Source organism: Balaenoptera physalus (assembly GCF_965194825.1).
Source record: "Balaenoptera physalus genome assembly, chromosome: 21".
NCBI classification, from domain to species: domain Eukaryota; kingdom Metazoa; phylum Chordata; class Mammalia; order Artiodactyla; family Balaenopteridae; genus Balaenoptera; species Balaenoptera physalus.
The window spans coordinates 32,046,782-32,066,041 of record NC_138902.1 but is presented as its reverse complement, the minus strand read 5'-3'; the positions used below and the strand labels follow the sequence as shown (position 1 = coordinate 32,066,041).

General features: G+C 47.8%; 1 protein-coding gene across 6 annotated transcripts in view; it reads right to left on the bottom strand.

Annotated features, from left to right (window-relative positions):
• Positions 1–4,374: 4,374 nt before the first annotated feature.
• Positions 4,375–19,260, bottom strand: part of ENPP6 (ectonucleotide pyrophosphatase/phosphodiesterase 6) — a 116,576-nt gene continuing 101,690 nt past the window's right edge. For 3 of the 6 annotated variants that reach the window (XM_082444830.1, XM_082444831.1, XM_082444828.1), the window contains 2 exons: positions 11,962–12,085; positions 4,375–7,817 (listed from right to left, as the gene is read on the bottom strand). In XM_082444830.1, coding sequence (XP_082300956.1) covers positions 7,612–7,817; positions 11,962–12,085 — 330 coding nt within the window. In that variant the 3' untranslated portion in view covers positions 4,375–7,611. The other 3 variants (XM_082444832.1, XM_082444829.1, XM_082444833.1) reach the window with 3 other exon arrangements.

Genomic DNA, 19,260 nt, shown 5'->3' with positions numbered 1-19,260 from the left:
CTGCATCTCTTTTCTTCCATTCTGCAAATCCTGGTTCTCAATGACACAGGAATGATATAATTAGAATATCCCATATTAACTCTCATGCTTTACTCTACATTACTTACACAATAGTTTCAGGACAAGAGTACAGATATTCCCACCACCAATAAGACTACTGACAAGAGTTAATTTTTTTTTGTGCAAAGTCTCTCCCCATTTATCTCCCCTCCATTTAAAAAGTTATACCATATCTACATTGCCAAAGCACATAGACACTGCACACTGCCCTCTCTCCCTTGTTCTGTAGTAACTGTTTATTTCATGTTCATCACTAAGCCTTATGTCCATGTGTCCTTGGTCAGTTTGGTTGTCTGAAGCTTGTTCTCTAATAGATTCATCAGAAAAGACTCGTGGGCACAGTATTTCCTAAATTCTTTCCTATTGATAACAATTTGAACCTTTCATACTTGAAAGTCAGTTTTGCTGGATATAAAAATCCTTGACTAGCATTTTCTTTTCATTAGTATCTCAAATATATTAGTCCATTTTCTTCTGTCCTATTGTGTTGGAAAAGGCATTTTTATTATAAATCACTTCCTCTTTTTGCTTAGATGCCCAAAGGATTTTTTCTTGGTCTTAAAATCCAGTAATTTGTGGGTTTGATATTAGTGGTTCTGGTTGACAGTCTCAGATATGTGAAGTATTCAGTATATAGTGTTAGTTTTTCTCTTTTTAATTTCAAAAAAGTTTCCTTGCATTACAGTTTTAATATTTATTCTATTCCTTTGCTTTGGTTTTCTTCTTCTTGGATTCATGTTACTATATATTCAGCGTTCTTTACTTGTCTTCAGTATCTGTCACTTTGTCTTGAGTCTTTTTTTTTAATCTCTTAATTTTGATTTTTTAACCCTTCCTTTTACCTTATATTCCTCCTAAAGCATTATCTGTTGTGATTATTAACTCTCTGGTCCATCTAGCTTAGATTTTATTTCTGAAATTATTTTTATCTCTTACTCTTTCTTTAGTTCAACCCTTTCTGCCTTCTTATAATTTGATTTATGTTGTTCTTTCGTATTGTTTTCTTAATGTATTTTGGCTCATCTTGAAATAGTAAGTCATGGTTTCAGTCTGCTTGGTGATCAGGTCTTTCTGGCATGATTTCACTGATTGTTGGACTATTATTCTGCTCCTTATTATCATTTAAAAATAGTATCTTAATATGGAATTTGACTTCAATAGTTTTTACATTTTTACTTGAAATTAGTTTTTCTAAACTTTAGAAGGAGATGTGGTTCAGGATAGTCTTTCTGATTTTATACGGTATCTTCTTCTGTTGTTTTCATGTGGTATTCAAAAATATGACATTTCTGGCTAGAAATTCCTGGCTCTCTTTTTTTCTGACATGCTTATCTGGACCTTCTCTTTCTTTCATCTCTATTGTCCCTTTCTTGCTGGATTTTGATTTAACTTTCAGCAGCGTCTCCTCAGTTTAGGGTCTTGTCCCAGCATTGAGACCTGACTGGTCAGTTTCAAGGGCTTCTAGTGGATAGACTGCCCTCCACTGGGAGTGGAGGGGTCCTTCTGAACACCACCTGGTTCTGGAATTGGTGGAAATTCAGCTCCTGCCTGTCCTGCAGACACCACACTGAAGCCAGACTTTCCTAAGCAGCAGAAGGGCAGGGGTGCAAACACAGCTATTCCAGGAAGGGGATTTTGTAAACACCGCTTTCCTCCCTCTGAAGGCTTTTCTCCACTTCCTCCTGTCATCCACTCCTCACTTCTCAGTAGCAAAGGCAGATCAGACTCAGAAGGCATGGGAGGGAGGGAGCCGGTGACTGGGACTCTTCCTCCTTCTCCACATGCTACGTCTTGAGCGTCCAAGGCTCTGAACCCCCTTCTGCTGTCTCTTCCAAGCCGTAGGGAGATGACAGTACAGGCTTGTGTTAGCATCTTGTTGAAAAGTCGAATTAAGCATGGTGAAGACAGGGCTCATTTATCTTTTCTTCCTTTCTTCCCATCTGCTGCACTTCCTTGTGTTCATGGCTAAAGAGGGGGCCTGTTGAAATGTTGAAAAAGAAACCCCTGCCCTCTGGATTCCGTGTCACACATTAGTCATTTGTCAAATCCTTCTACTTTCTACAAAATGTTTCCTAACTCTGGCTTTTCCAACCCATTGCTACTGTGAAAAGCTCTGTCCAAATTTAGGTGACCTGACCAGACTGTCCTAACCTTTTCCCCTCCTTCCTTCCTTCCATAATTCATTCATTTCATCAGGCAATTATCAACTATTTTGTGGCAGACTTTGTTGGTGCTGCAGATTTGGTTTGGAGACTCCAAAAAAGAAGATTCAATCCTGGCATTCTGCTTAGCTTACAGCCTAGTTGGAGAACGCTTGACAACAAATTATTACAAGGCAATGTGACTTGCTTTGCAATAAACGAAACAAGAAAAGAATGTGAAAGCACAAACGCCTTACAGAGAATCTAGGCTCTGAAGGATAAATGAAAGTTTGCTAGATGGAGAGTGGGAAGGTCCATCCCAGACATGGGGCCAACGTAAGAGAGTTGACAATGGCACATTCAGGGGCTAAGCTGAGAAATTTGAGATGAAGCATTGAGAGATGTAGGGGGAAGTCAAACTGTAGAAAAGGATGGGAAGCAGAATTTGGAATTTAATTCCATAGGAAAGAGAGACAAGTGTGGTTTTTTAATCAGGTCAGTAATGTGATCAGCCTTGCTTTTGCTGCCAGATAATCCCGCAGGCCAGGCAAAGAGCCGACAGGCGTGGGGACATCAAATGGCCAAGAGCAAGATCCCAGAGGAGGCAGTGGGTGAGGTTCCTGACACCAGCTCCTCTGCTCTAGAGCTGATGCCTTCTTTCAGTAACAGGTGTTACTCCTGTTTTCTCTGCAATTCTCTCCATGCATTGCCCATAGCAACTGGAACGTTTTGTTCTACAGAAATGAGAATTCAACTGTGTTCAAAAATGGAAGAAGTGACATATGGAACTATATTCAATATCTTGTAATAAACCATAATGGAAAAAAATGGAAGAAAGGAAATGACTCTATTGTGAGTTCTGTGAGGATAGTAATGGTCTTTTTTCCTCTATGCATCCCCCAAACATAGCCCAGTACCTGGTGTGAAGGAGGAGCTCAAGAAATCTTTGATGAACTAGATCGACTACTCCGAAAGCAATTTGAAGGGTGTATTAGTTTCCTGTAAGAAATTACCAGAAACTGGGTGGCTTAAAACAACAGAAATGTATTCTCTTACGGTTCTGGAAGCGAGAAGTCTGGAATCAAGGTGTCAGCAGTGCCGTGCTCCCTCTAAAGGCTCTAGGGGAGGATCCTTACTTGCCTCTTCCAGCTACTAGTATTTTGATGGGTGGGGTTGCATGCGGCTGGCGTAGAGAGTGTACAGCGGGGGGGCCTAACCTGGTCAAGAGGAGTGTAAGGAAACATTTAGCCCGAGTTCTAAGGCAAGGGGACACTTACTAGATGAGGATGGGGGTACTAATCAAGGAGGAGAAAGTGATGTGAGGGAAGTGCCCTAAGGCAAGAAGAGCTTACAGAGTGAAAGGGAGAGTGACATGAGATCAGGTAGAGAGAAGGGCGGACATGGTGCCAGCCCCGATGAAGCGACAGGTGTGAGATTAAGACGGGGGGAGTCAATGTCGGGGTTTGGGCAGGGACGTGACCTGGTCTGACTTGCATTTGAGAGAGACCCTCAAATGGAAGAGAGGAGAACGAGCTGGAGCCAGCCCTAGGCATCTCAAGGAAGCCTGTCAGGAAGCCAACACACAATGATACGCAGAGCTTCTGGCTGGGATGCTGGTGAGAAGGGGCATGTGGGCTGTTACTGGTTTCCAGGGTGAAGCCGTAAGGACGCTCTGGGAGAGACTGAGTACATTTGAGTGGTAACATTGGCTACAGACTGGACTCAGGATGCCACAGGGATCGTGGTTATTGCATTTTCATGGAATATTCCAAATAGGCAAATCTGTAGAGATAGAGTGCAGCTTACAGGTTGCCTGGGAGCCGGGTGGGGGGAAAGGGGGAGTGAGTGCTAACATGCTCGTGGATATGGAGTTTCTTTTTGGGGTGATAAAAATGTTCTAAAGTTGACTGTGGTGATGGTTGCACAACTCTGTGACTCTACTGATGCTGTTAAACTGATACTTTAGAGGGAAGGACTGCATGTGAATTGAATCTCGATAAAACTGTTTTATTTTTAAAAAGTAAATATGCTTAGTATATTTAAAATCTAATCTCCTTCCTTCCTTCCTTCCATCCATCTGTCAAGTTTATAAGCTTGAGATGGAATATGCTTAGTCCATGAAATGAAGTATAATTATATTGTCAGCTGGGTGATAAGAAAAAATAACAACCCAAAAAGGAAAGGTTTGTTTAATTTGAGGAACTACAGACAAAGAGAGAGAGTATCTGCTGTGTAAGCAAGTCTCCTCAGTGATATTCATTCTTTTTCTCATTCAACACATATTTATGGGACATTTATGAAACATTTGAGGTACTGCACTAGGTGCTATTTTATGATTTCAAAGCAACACACAAGCATAACTTCCATAGCAGAGCCCTGAGACCAAGTTTCCCATGTTTTATAACCAGGCTGTCAAGGCTACCATCTCTCTTCCTCCTAGTAAGTAGTTTACAAGAGCTGACTTTGGTCTATCACAGATTGCTTACAAAGATTAAACACACTATCACATTTGGAAATCTCTCGATATTTACAGAAATGTAAAACACTTTCACAGAAAATTCATCAAAGAGCTGTGTGTCTTGAACAGCGAGTTTGTCTGATAGCACCGTTGGGGATCTTAGACTCACAGGGACTTGGGTGTGGAGAAGCCTCTCCATCACTGGGGCTTACAGACCCGCTTTGGTTTAAGAAGGGCGGGAATCTGACCCAGCTGGGATCAGTAGCCAATGCCAGCCTGATGGCTCCTGAAAAAACTGGCAGGTTATGAAGTTGCTGTCAGGAGACTCAGGTCTACCAAGGTCAGATCAGAACCCATCTCTCCTGAGAGCAAACCCAGACCTTAGAGTCATGTGACTTAAAAGTGTTGTCCACGCCAGATCCTCTGAACCTGCAGCTCTGGGAGACCACATGAAGCCTGCAGTACCAGGAAGTTTGCAAACTGCTGTCTGTGGCTGAATTCAGACCTGCTGTGGATTTCCAAGAGCCCTTTAAAAGTAAAGAGAGTTGGGACTTGAGCCCAAGTCTGGGCTCTTGAAGGCTAGAAAGAATTTCCTGGGCCTGCTCTTATTTAAGTCTTCAGAAGTTAACTGAATTGGGTTCTGGCGATTAGGCCTATGGGCAGGGAAAGTAGCCATTCATCTTATCTTTAATTTAAAGATCATTCCTTTTATCTATCTTCGGTATTTGCAGGTCAGTCCAATTACCTTCCTCCTGGAATTAGCGATGAAGTAGTAAAATAATCCAGGAGAAAAGGTGTGTGTAATAGTCCTAGCAGATATTATTCCGATGGAACAAAATGAGTTTAGAGAAAGTAGAATTTTCCTTGGGAAAATGACATAACTTTAAAACAAAAATCAAAAGAAAAAATTCTGGCCAAATAATTGAGCCACTAAAATATATGCAATGCTTTAGGTAAAAAGTTTTTTTCTCCATTCAGTGTCTGAATTTTCTTTATTATTTACCAATAGTCATGATTCCAAAAGTACCTTACTCTCATTTATCTATGCAAGACTACTTATTGAGTAACTACACTTTGTCAGACAAATATCTGAAATTTTATTATGTAACGTGAAGATGTTAAGGATGAGGGAGGGGAAAAATTGGTAGAACAGAGCAGGAAGGACAAATCCAAGACCGTGTATCTGTTTGTACCCCTCTGGACTTGGATGATGCACTTTTAATTGAATCACTGGCTTTCTTTTAGGTCTCCTTCCTTCACAAGGGAGCACAGTGGGCTGCACTGGATTCATCAGAACCCAGTCCTTTAAGGAGAAAGAAAACGTTGAACAATAGATGCCTATTTCAACAACCGGCGCCAATGTTCTGAAAGCACTAATTGGCTTTCAGCCGGAGAACAAAGGCTGATTTGCCTTTCCAGTTGATTCGATGGTCTGCTGGCACTTTAAAAACCCATTACATAAATCCTTAGAAATCTTTTGTGAAGATAAATTTGATATTTTTAAGCAGTGATCCTTTGCTCTCATGATTCAAGGCCCAGGAACGGTTCCCAACCTTCATGAATCAGGGTGAGCACAGATTTTCATTTTTCAAGGTAAACAACACATAAGGGCTTCATCGTCCTGACGAGACCTGATCTTTGCCTTTTCCTGACAAAAAGCCTCATTTGCAGATGTGCCTCATTTAGTGCAAACTCATTTTTAATGCGATGATATATGTATATGACTCTGATCATACAGAAATGCAGTTATCCCTTGTTTTGCAACAAGAGCTCCTACAGCAAACTTAGAAGACTAAACTAAAAACATTTCGTCTCAGGCTCGGTGCCTCTTCTCCGGGGTTTCGTAAGGTCTCTGAGGTGGCACTTTGACCAAACTGTTTCCTAATCCAGGGGCTAAGTGCTTAGTGACTGGGATCTGACTCCATCACGTTGCCTCCGTTCCCCGTGCCCCCCCATTTTCCTTGGAATTCTGGGTCACTCAGGGGTCCACTTTGCTGTGGTGGTTGAATAAGCGGTGCTCCAGGACGCTGCTGCGTCAAACTTACACTTAACTGCATCACCATTTCAAGCAATGAAGTGAGATTTCTTTAAGTATGTCCACACATCGTCATCAGCCAGACACCCCTTTCCCCGCCCGTGATGATGTCAGGGGTCGCTAGTGTCTACACTCTGTATGGGGATCCAAAGGGACGCAGCCTCTGGGTGAGCCTTCCCACAGGCAGACGGGCAGGCAGGCTATCCGACGCCTGCCGTGTGCACGTTCACAGCATGATACGCTACGAGGAGGCTCACAGAAGCCCGTGTCTATTGTAAACTTTTCTGCTCCTTAAGGCAGGGAGAAACTTTCGTGCACTCAGACTTTGGGAAGGAACGCATATCTTTCACTTTGTTCCATGAATCCTGCAGTTCCCATTGATTTTGATTGCTGGGTGGGCCAAGCTAAGATATGCCCTTTCTGGGACTTTGTATAAGGTGAAGAAACCCCACGAGCTGAGTTAGAAATAGCAGCTACTGCTTCACATGGGCCTTTGTCCCAGACGGAAGGAGCAGTACGGGATGGTGGCCGTAGACCCTGAGGGTGGCTCCCGGGTTTAGACAGGGCACAGACAAGGGCCTGCTTTGTGCAGAGCAGGACAGAGAGGGGCCGGGAGTCCACAGAATACCCGCCCAAGGTCTGGTCGCTACAGGGGTAGGCCCTGCTTAGGTCATCTGAGTACATGGAAAGAAAGAAAATAACCTATAGTTGAACAAATGAAAAGCTAGGAGTTTCCTTACCTCCAGAAAAAGCAAAGTGTTTTTGTTTTTGTTTTTTTAAGAAATAGGGACTTTATGTATAGAACCATCCAAGACTAATATATTTACAATTGTATGGCCTCGATTGAATTGACGAAGCTATTAGTGAAACAGGAAACGGCAAGGCCTCCCCCGCGGGGCACACACTGCGCTAGGAGTTCAGGACAGCAGCGCCAGCAGGACCAAGGCCAACGTGCAGGCGCCTGGCCGCGCTGCCAGGGCCGAGCTGGCCGGGTCCTTCAGCATGCACGTCACCCGGGACCAGGACCCGTTGTTGGGCAGGGGGGCGACACCTGCCACGTTGCACATGACGTTGTAGACATCCACGGATCTGATGGGAGCGGCTCTGAAGTTGGATTTGAAATCTGAAAGGGAAAGGCAAGCAAAGGAGTTGTCACGGTCACTCCTGGGCAGGGCAGAGACAGGGATGGAGTCACAATGTGGAGGAATTACATTCAGCATCCAGGCATCCTGGGACTAGAAAATCCGCCTCGTCCGTGGGGCCTGGACAAGGGATTGTGAACCTGGAAGGAGATCTGGAAGGTTCTAAGTTATGATAGGAGGTTGCTTTCTATGGCTCATGGAGATGCTTCTTTGAAAGACAGATCAGACAACAAACTCTCTCTGTGCATAACTGTGCTTCCCTTGTGACAACAGAGCTTTCCCTGGGGACCCAAGGGCCATCTGAAGCTGTTCATTTCTGCAAGCACTGCGGAGCCGCTGTGGTCACAGAAGGTTGACTGTCCTGCTGGGCTCCCCAAACCCAATCCAGCTGCATACTCTTCTTCCAGGACACCTATCTGGCAGGGACTGGTTAGCCTAGGTGCTCCCCAGTTCAAGAATGTTTCCCATTTTCCTGCCACATGGAGGTCCCAGGACTGGATGGAACCTGAAATTATATAGTTTCCTCAGTGTGCCTAATTCACAAGCAAAAGCAACGGTCTCCTAAATATGTTTGGAAGATCAGTTGAACATTCCTTGGGAGCCTTTCACTGGCAGATAAAGTAACTTAGCTGTGGGGAAAATAAAGAAACTGGTAGTGGAGTTAGAGACCTGAGTGAAGGCTCAAGGGAGCTCATGAGGGAGAGGGCTGTGACTCTCTCTACCCAAGGCTGTGCCAGACTCCACGGCGACACAGGCCCCCGAGGGCCTGGCTGGCTATTCACAGCTTAGCAAGTAAGGGTGCTGAAGGAGGGACTTCAGTCCAAGGTGGACCCTCTCTTTCTCCACAGGAGGCAGAAAAGATGCTGAATGAAAAGTGTTTGTTTAAAGAGTGAGTACTCACTATTATTGAAGAATTAAAGTTGAATTCAGTATAAAGAGGTTCACGGGCTCTACAACCAGCCTGTAGCCACTTACTAGCTGGGTAACCTCAGGGTACAAGCATGGAGATGGCGCCTAAATCCTAGTTCCAGCCACACTGTATGTGCTCAATAAATGGGAGCTGTTGTTAGTAATAGAATAAATGCCCAGCAGGGGAAAGTATGGATTGAGAACAGTCACCCTATAGGTTATTTGCAGGGTTCACTTTACTTTTAGGGCAGGGAGGGTACGAGTCAGCATCACCTCAGGGTAAACACTTACTTAAAAAAATCCAGACCTCCCTGGAAAGGAGAATGCAGAGGCTGACCTGGAATGCCAACCCTTCCAGTATCAAGGACAAACTCTACAATCAGAGAGGGTGGTGGCAACGCTTCCCCAGAGAACAGTCAGCTGCAGCTGAGAAATCGGTGGCAAGGTTGCCCCAGGGACGTGGGAGCGACTCCTCTCCCTCTGACTTGCCGTGGACCTGGATGTGAGATCATCCTGCCACGTCACCTGGTGGCCATGTCCTGTCACATGGGAGGGTGGCAGACAATAGCATATCCAAGACAGCCATCCCCAGCCTTTCAAACATCTCCTTCTTTAACATTTGGCAAGAAAATTTGAGATCAAGCTCTACTGACAAAAAAAAAAATGTTAGAAAAGATCATCTTTTTATGTTGAAAGTACAAAATCAAATCCGGTACATGTAAGCAGGAAGGAGGATTGGGGTTTCTTTCCCACTCCATCTGGTTCACGGCTTCCCGGTCTGCAGGGCTGGGATTTTGGGCCCAATGCAGAGATGATCCAAACTGGAATGAGAGCTTCTAGAAAATTCCTGAACAGCAAAACAATACCTGATCCAATTGGGAGAGGACAGCCAAGCCCTGTTAGCTCAAGATGGTGTCTGAACCTGGAATGGGAATCCAAGTTATTTCCATGGGTTTACATTCTTTGGATATTTAAACTGTTTCTCCTAAAGAGAGAAGGTTCTGGAGGCTCCCGCTGTGCCTGACCACCTTGGGCTGCTTTCCAAGTGAGGCTTGCTAGCTCGCTGGCAGCTCACTGAATCACACTCCTGCTGTCTTATCTCGAATGTGGAGTTCTCCACGGCAAGATTAGGTTGTTCAAATTAGAAACTGGGATGAACCAGAGAGAGGCTATCTTCCAGAATTACTTCCCTTTCTCTTAGCTGGACCAGACTTCCTGGCTTCTGAAGCTGAATCTGGGTGGCCGCAGCGGTGCTCAGCGTCCTCCATGAGCGAGAAGTACCTACAATTAATCAGGAGGGATGCACCTTTATCTCAAAGTGCAGCTAGATAGCTATGAAAGGCCTCGCTCTTAAATTTTCTTCTGAGTAAACAGTCAGTGTGTAAAGCTGTTCAGTCTTTCATGAGAATTAGAGCCAGAAACGTGATGGTTTGCGGGAGGCTCTCGAGGCTCTATCTGCCTGCAAACATTTTTGCAATTAGCCCAGTCCATTTTCATCAGGGGTCGTCTTTCTGTCTATAAAAGACTTAGGCTTTTAGTTTTAAAGGAACGGATGATGGGGGCCTTTGCTAATGGACAAAATCTCCCCACTGAATTTAAGCTATTGCAGCTTTGGGTACTTTGTTTAAAATTTTCGGTTTGACGCTAGATGTGCTTCTGCTTTAAAATCTGCCCGAGACTCTTACTCAGAAACACTCCAACTGACAACTGTTTTGCATTCATGATCTGATCCCTCTCTTCTGGGGAAGGAGAGGCAATGTCTTTGAATGAGCGCCCTGCTGGCTAATGTTCCCCCATATAAAGGCCGTGGCCCTGGAATGTCTCTAACCTGACGGAGCAGCTGTCACCTCAACAACATCCTCAAGGCTCCATCCTGAGTTCACTTGGCCTTTGAGCTGCGCAGCTCTAGCCCGGGGCTTGGCTAACAGGGAGGGCCTGTTAACTGTTATCGGTTGATGGCGTCATGCTGGGGCATCCTCTGAACTCGCTCTTAGGCCAATGTCATGACCCCAGTTGTGCTCTATAAATGTTTGCTGCTACTGGTGCTGCTGCTTACTCAAGGACATGGGAACCTGGATGACACGTGGGCAATGATTTGGACCGACATGTTCCCTAAGCTCAGGCTCCCAGAGGCGCCCAAGGAGGGTGCAGAAGCTGACACCTCGTAGTTCTCAGCAGCTATTTTGTGGTAGGTAGAGTGGCCTGAGGCGGATGGAATGAAGGGGGCTGACACATTTCTCTGTCCTGTTACATCAAGGAGAAGGGCAGGGCTTCCAGGCGTGATCTCTAACCTGTAATTTGAAAGGAAAGCATGGACTTTCATGGGCTGAAACATTTTGATCAACATCCAGAAAAAGGAACTTGGAATATGGATATTGGGGTAAGCTTATTATGTTTAATAAGGAGTGCGGACAGCAGGAAGGAAGATTAGTAGCTCACGAGCCAGTCCACTGATCGTTGATGGCTGTTGACGGCTTTTTACTCTACTGTTTTTAAAGGGGGTATTCAGGTAGTAGTATGATCTTTAGAGTGTTTGATAAACTTTTCTAAAATGTGAATTTACAGTGCTGTGTTTATTAAAGCAAATAACCAAAGAGGCTCTCTCCATCTCCCCTCTCTTCCTGCCCTGGGAATGTAGGTCAAGGAAGGCACAGTAAATTTGCTTTCATCCAAGACATCCCGAGTCATTCTGGCTCATTCTCAAAGTCAGTTACAGAATCATTTCCTAGCCTGCCCTTGAGCACATCCTAGCTTCTGGTGGGCCCTAAACCAAATGACCTGCACAGGGGCGGGTGCTCTAGCCAGGGAGGAACTGTGGAAGAGTCAGACCCTGTGAAGCGATCGCGTCAACTTCAGGACGTGCAGCTGTCAGCAACCTGGTGCCTGATAAGCTTTCCTGGACATCAGATGGCTGTGAGAGAACATTTTGATGAATTAAGTAAAAAATGAATCATAAACATGTGGAACACTTTTTTCACTGCGCTCGAGATTCAAAACTTACAAGGAAAAGTATTTGGCCACGTTTGCCAAAACCAAGAAGCATTTGAAAGCCAGCCAGCCAAAGACACTTCATGGAGACCGGCTGGGTTTGCTCAGCTTTGCTCATAAAGAGGGTCCATAAAGAAATCACTCCAGCTTTACTAGTGCCGTCAGCCCCTGCTGGCTGACGCTTCCTTAGGGAGGGATGACTAAGAGAATTTGGTCATGTCTTCCTACCGGGTCCGAAGGCCAGGAAGATGCCCCTCATGTCCCTGAGCTCGTTGTCGTATCCGTGCCATCCGCGCTGCCAGCCTTCCCTCTTGCCAGTGCTGTTCATCCAGAATGGAAGCGTCTCTCGATTCTGAAATCAAGCCAGGCATTTACATCGCCCTGTGTCCAGACATCCGGATGAGTGAGCATCCGGTCCAAACTACCACCCAGCGGACTTGCTGCTCAGCGGTCTCAGTCAGGGTCATCCGACCTCAGCTGGATCACTTCCTACTCCAGGTAGCTCAGACCTTTGGAGACGGCCCATTAAATTGCCAAAGAGCTCTAGTTCTGAAGGTATCTTCTTATATCGGGCTGGACTGTACCTCGTAAGCAGTTTTAGAGTCACTAAATATAGCAGGTCAGAGACAGAAGGGACGTGAAAGTCTACCTGTGGTATAATAAAAAATATAGTTGGCCTTTGTCCCGGGTTCCCTGGCCCAGGATGCCTAAGCCCTTGGGATGTCCTGAGTGACGGGAGTGTTCTGTTATTGGAAGTGCGCCCCGGGCTCCGATACCTGAGTTTATGCTAATGAGGTGGCTCGCTGGGGTAGGGAGCTACAGAGCTTCAGGCTAGCGACTGCTCACCTGAGGAACCAACCACAGGAGGAGAGGGTTAGAGCTTTCAGCCACATCCTCTGACCTCTGAGATTGAGTTCAACCACGTGGCCATGCCATCGCAACGAAACCCCATATAAAACCCCGGGGACAGCGTGGTCCAGGGAGCTTCTGGATTAATGAACACACGGTTGTGACGGGAGGGTGGCGCACCCAGAGAGGGCCTGGGTTCTCCGCACCACTCACCCGCATACCTTGCCCTGTGCATCTCTTCCACTTGCCTGTCCCTGAGTAGCATCCTTTGTAATAAGATTGTAATCGTAAGCATGGCAGCTTTCTGAGTGCTGTGATTCATCCCAGTGAGTTATCGAACCCGAAGGGGGGTTGTGAGAACCCTCAAATTCGCAGCCAAGTCGGACACAAGAGTGGGCAGCCTGAGGACCCAGGACTTGCGGCCAGAATTCAGATGTGCAGGCAGTCTTGTGGGACGGAACCCCTTAAAGTGTGTGTCTGCTCTAACTTGGGGTGATGTCAGAATTGAATCAAATGGTAGGACACCCAATTGCTATGGGAGAATTGTTGCTGGAAAACACAGCGTCTAATCGAATCACTTTGTTTCTTTAGTACAGCACGGAAGCCCCGAGGCAGCCGGCTCACCACAATCCCAGGGCGCCCATCGCAGGAACCACCCGTCCTGCTTTCTTCCAGCTCCACCACGGGGGGTGACTCGGAGCATATTAGTCCCCTCCTCTCCATTTAGTCAACATCTGAAGATAGCACCCGTGTTCCTCTGCTCCAGGCCTTGTGTATCTTCACTTTCTTCGACCATTCTTCACTCAGGATGGCTTCCAGAACTGTCACTGCCCTGTCACCCTTCTTTCCTGCAAAACTAAATTTTCTTAGACTGCAGCTGCTTACTTGAGAGACAACAAGCTTAAAGAAGGTTTTGCAAATCCTAAGGAGGCTGCAGCCAGTTGGACACAACCTGAGCCCTTCTTGGCGGACTAAGCCTTCATTTCCGATATTCCAATCATCTTCTTGCTCAGCACAGGGTTTAATATTACAAGTTTTCCAAATACAGGAGGTAGAACTGACTGGTCGTGATGACTGAGTGGAAGCAGAAGAGCTCAAGGACCAGGGATTTACAGGTTGGCTCACAAGACTCGTAACAACACGTGTATTTTGTGTGCTGTACGGTTCACCAAGAGCCTCCCCCAACATCCACTTAATCATCACCACCTCCCACTGTGGATGGTATTATTTTTCCTACCTTGGCACAGAGAGGTTAAGTGACACTCTTAAAGTCACACAGCTGTTGAGAGGCAGGGCTGGGATTGGAACCCAGGTCGACAGTCTCCTGGTCCTCATGTGCCTTCCAGGACCCCATAGCCAGAGGTCGCTGCAGGGCTCCTGTCAGCACTGGACAGTGGGCTGTCCCTGTCCCTTGCCTCTTCACTCACTGAGTGGTGGCCAATTACAGAGTATGGAGATGAGATTTTGGAATAGGATGTGGGTTAAATTCCACTTGACCACTTTCCAGCTCTGTGATCCTGGGCAAGCTGCGTGACTTCTCCAAGCTGCAGCTTCCTTGCTGGATGTGATAATACCTGCCTCACAGAGGTTCTGGAGGATAAGCTGGCTGTGCGCTAAGCCCGGAACACAGTAGGTGCTCGATAAATGGCTGGGGATGGCCACCAGATGCCACTGGCTGCGGGGCAAGGCGCTCGGGGTCCTGTGCAGCAGGGTCAAACCCTCCTTTGCTTATTTAGCTGTCATATCGCATTGCACACCCATCCAGTCTCACCCCATAAATCACTCCCTGGCATTACTGCTTTCCAAATCACACTGTTTCATTGACTCTCTGTTTCCTGAATTGCCATCATCCCCTATCCCGCCTTCTCCAGCTGTAGCTTGTATTTTTCAATGGGAATATATTTATTAACTTACTGCATTTCTGACTTATTCTGTTTTTTGTTCTTTGTCTGGGTGATGATCACAACGCATCCCAATTTAGCTTCGTTTGCTAATTTCACATGCTGCCCCCCCTCCCCCAGTCTTTAGTGACTCCTGAAGAACTAGGTAGAACATATCACTAGTGCTGTCACTAACCATGAATCCCATGGGACATACGTGTCCCGTGACCAAGGGGCAGGTGGAAGAGAGGTGAGGACTGACGGCCTGATTTTAAAATTCCAGCTTAATTCCACAGTTACACACACACAGCAACAACAGATCTCAGCCCTGAAGGTCACTGGGGGTCTGTCTGATCATAGGTCAATCCACTAGTTCTTATTAACACGACAGGTCGCTCCAGTGAAACAACTATTCTTACTGATTTTAAAAAGTAATAGTAAACTGGCTGGTTATGTGAGGAGCGAAGTGATTGACCGGATTACATGACACAATCTAATTACATTATGTAATTAACCTCAAGAAGGTGCAGGGATCATCTCCTTCCTTGTCCTCTCCTGGTGGCTTGCACCGTTTCGCTGGGTTCTGTATCCCCACATTAGCATCGCAGCGCAGGCCTGTGCAGCCGTGACACACACCACACAGGGGCAGCCCTGCGGGTGAGGCGCCCCCGACCTCCCCGCTCCAGAGCACAGTCCCCAGGCTGGGGGTCCTCAAGCTACTGGCTGAGCCTCACCCCTCCTGACCCTACCAGGCCCAGGGGCCGCCACACAGCGCCACCTAGTGACATCCCGGGGAGGTGCCCGAACCCTCCAGGAGAGCGAGCGTAGAGGGGTCTGTGTGTGAGCGTGTGTGAGCGTGAGTCTGTGTGTGAGCATGAGTGTGTGAGCGTGAGTCTGTGTGTGAGCGTGAGTCTGTGTGTGAGCATGTGTGAGCGTCTGTGAGCATCTGTGTGTGTGAGCGTGTGAGCGTGAGTCTGTGTGTGAGCGTGTGTGTGAGCGTGAGTCTGTATGTGAGCATCAATGTGAGCATGTGTGTGAGCGTGTGAGCATGAGTCTGTGTGAGCGTGTGTGTGCGTCAGTCTGTGTGTGAGTGTGAGTCTGTGTGAGCGTTGAGTCTAGGTGAGTGTGTGAGCGTGAGTCTGTGTGTGTGTGTGTGAGCGTGAGTATGTGAGCGTGTCTGTGTGTGTGTGAGCATGTGTGTGAGCGTGAGTCTGAGTGTGTGAGCGTGTGTGTGTGAGCGTGAGTCTATGTGTGTGTGTGTGAGTCTATGTGTGTGAGTGTGAGTGTGCGAGCGTGAGTCTGTGTGTGTGTGTGTGAGAGAGAGAGAGAGAGGAGCCACTATGAGGAGGCCACCAGAAGGCTCTAGCGCAGAGCGCGGGCAGCCCTGCGGCTCCCCAGTAGTGGCCCCCAGGGAGCTCTGAGCGGCTGAAGGGCTGGCACAGAGGAGGCCCTGCGAGGCCGGGGGACCTTGTGTAGTGACCGCACGTGGGGAGAGCGTGAGAAGAAAGCACCATGAGGCTGGCGGAAGGAGGGAGGCGGTTTCTACCCGAGGTTGTGCCAGTCCCACAGGGTGACCGACTGTCCCGGTTTGTCGGGGACTGAGGGGGTCCAGGGATGCAAAACTTCCTGTTTTAAAGCCAGGACAGGCCTAGGCGAACCAGGGCAAGTTGGTCGCTCTGTAATGAACACTCTCTTGTCAATTCAAATAAAATCCTCACCAAGTCCATTTGTTCAGCACCTTCCGGTACCTTCCGGGACCCTCCTCTGTACCTGGGAGGACAGCAGTGCCGGGACGCCCCCCTTCAGGAGCCCCTAAACTAGTTCGTCATTTCCAACAGGAAGGACGCAGAAAGAGTTCACAGGAGGAACACCGTGAGGAATGGTTGTTATTATGTTTATAGACGTGGGTTCTTTTATTTGGTGCCTGCGTTGTATTTTAGTGCCTCACTCCACTACCAGCTCACCATGAAATGTCTACCGGAAGCTTGCTGAACTGGGGAAGCCAGGAGATTACTTATGAGATCAGAGTTGTAGTTTCTAGACTAGATCTTTGTCTCATTCATCCTTGGCATTAAAAAAAAAAAAGTAGCCTTCACTGTTTACCCCCAAATCAGCAAACCAGTTAACGAAGTCTGTTCAACAATTGCCTGGACCTCCTATCTCTTTGACTTGCCATGTTTGGATTCCTTTCTGCTGCTGAGCTGCGATGTCTCGGTAGCACAGTCAGAAACGGGGGTGGCACTGGGAACGAGGGTCGGGGTGGAAGCGGGGATGGAAGGCTGGCAAGAAGCAGAGGGTGGCCTGAACAGTCTGTAGTCATTACTGTCTGTCTGCACGTGGCCGAGGCACTTGCTTCCATAAACTGTCTGGTCATTTACCCGCTTTGTACTGTTGCATTTGGGGAATATATTAGCACGTATATTTCTCGCCGGCTCCTTCCGATTTCCCCTCTGCGTAGATCAGAAAATGGTTGCTAAGCCACAGAGAAGAATACTCCTGAGGGGGCAGGAAATGCTTTCCAGCTCCAGGAAAACATCTGGACTCCCGGTCTTGCCTTGCACCCCAAAATGACTTCTCTTGGGGCGGCCAAGGAGGTGGTAATCCGTTCTTCGTGGGTTCCCTCCCAGGCCGGAGGCGCCTTTCGGGGTTTTGTCTCGGTCCCCCTGCTCCATCTGGGTGACCTCCTCCCCAGTCTTCCTCCTTGAAACTCACCGTCTACACTGCTGGATCCCAAGCCGGCTGTGCACACAGTGCCCTGAGCGTATCCCAGCTCCCACCTTGGGTATTTGGATTCAGCAGCTCTGTAAGGCAGGGGCTCTGTCTATTTATTCATCGTCCCCCAGGTGACCGGGATGCATCGTCTGGCCTGGAAACCGCTGGGAGTCATTCCCCTGGCCCTGTCCTGCGCTGTGTTCAGTGAGTAGCCATCGTTTCCTGAGAACGCTTCGCGTTACGCTGGGGTACCGCGCTGAGGTCAGAGGCCGTGCCTCAGGCCCCTTCGTGGGGTCCCACACAGCAGCGCAGGGCCTCCCTCCCAGAGAGAGCACAGGCCCTCCCCGCGGCAGGCGCGGAGTCCAGCACGGAATCGCTCACACAGGCTGCTTTCCAAAGAGGAACCTGGGCGGCCGACCGGCTTTTCCCACCTGCCATCCAGGCTCATTGGCCGGCGCCAGGTTCACTGTTGGTTAAACATTTTGACCATCACCCCTCGGGTCAGCCACTAAAACTGTAATTCCTGTCGAGGAGTAGGGTCAGGGGCCCGAGGGTCCCCTCCTCCTCTCTTGATGAGGCCTCTCACCCATCTCTAGGGCACTGGGGAACAAAGTTGAAATCTGGTCTGATTAAAATCAATAAATAAAATGTGAACACCTGTCTAAGGTGTGTGAGGGGCCTAATACAAATGAAACCTATGTTATTCCCCTAGGACGGGGTTATAATAGCAACTTCCCACGCCCTCCACGTTGCAATAAACTCACATCATCTCAGGCTGGAAAAGGCACCCAGTGATGTAGCAGAAGTGGCTTCGATTAGAACTCTTGTGGAAGGGAGCGCAGTCTGGCTGGCTCTGGGCTTTTGCTGCTAGGGTTAAGGTCGAGCTAGGCGTCTATTACAAAGCACTGTGTCTCTGCTTTTGTGGCATCGTCATTTTAAACCCTCCTCCCTAGAGGCTTCCTGTGGGGACGACTCCTTGAAGCCCCCCAGGAATGGTGGTCATGAACCTTCAGATGTGTGTTTGCCATGCGCCACTGCAAAGGCTTGTCCCCCAACAGTTTCTCTTTCTCCATCTTAGAAGGCCGCCTCTTTCTAGAACAGAATTTAATTGCTCAGGCCTCAGGCCCTGGTCTGACCCTGGCAAGCCCACTGCCACACGCAGCCTAATCCTGGAAATGGAAAATGCCAGACAGCAAAGTCAGCAGGGACCAAGGGCGGCAGAATTCCTTGGAGTGGAGGGAAGTGTTGGAGGAGAGCACCGAGCGGATGGGCTTTCTTTTATTCTTTTCTCCCCCTGGACCACGTTTACTGAAGCGTGCCAACAGCGAGCAGGGCGTCCGTGTGCTCTCCGACATGCGTACCAATGACCCTAGTCACCCCGGAAAAGCAAGCAGCTTCCAGCCCCCAACGCCAGCCTCCTGAAGCTCCACTACTTGGGCCTGGACAAAACCACTCCAGCTGCCACTGAAACCCAGAGGCCGCATTCTCCAGCTTGTCTTGATTTCCCCAAATATTTTGGGTTCAGGCCTAACTGCCATTCAACCCCGGGCCTTAGAATTGAGCCCGGCATTTCATATCCTTTGCCAGTTTTCAAAGTAAATCTTTCCTCTGGAGACAAATTCGGGCCTCCTTTGGAAGCTTGGGCCTGAATTTGCCGCATTTCCCTCCACTCAGACGAGAGTCCAGAAGATCAACAATGAAGCACCCTGTCTCACAATCTTTCGCCAGCTTCTGGCTGCATCTGGCTGACTTTTTGAGCACAGTGGCATGAAGTGGACACCGTTCAGGAGAGGCCGCACGAATTAGCCCCTGGAGCTGAGTAGGGACTGGAGAGAGATGTATCCAGAGAGCTGATGTATCCGCCCGCCCTTGGGCCCCAGCTGTGGGCTAACTGAAGCTAGGACAATTGCCATTAGTGGTTTCAACACCTTTTTTTCTGTTGAAATCTCTTCTAGGGCTACTAATAATTAGTCAAAGTTAAAGGCCTGACTCAGCTTTCCTCTCTGTCTACTTGGTCACTGATTTACTAACCTACAAAATAAACAACCTGTCAACAAGTAATCAAGAGCCAACTGTCTAAATATTT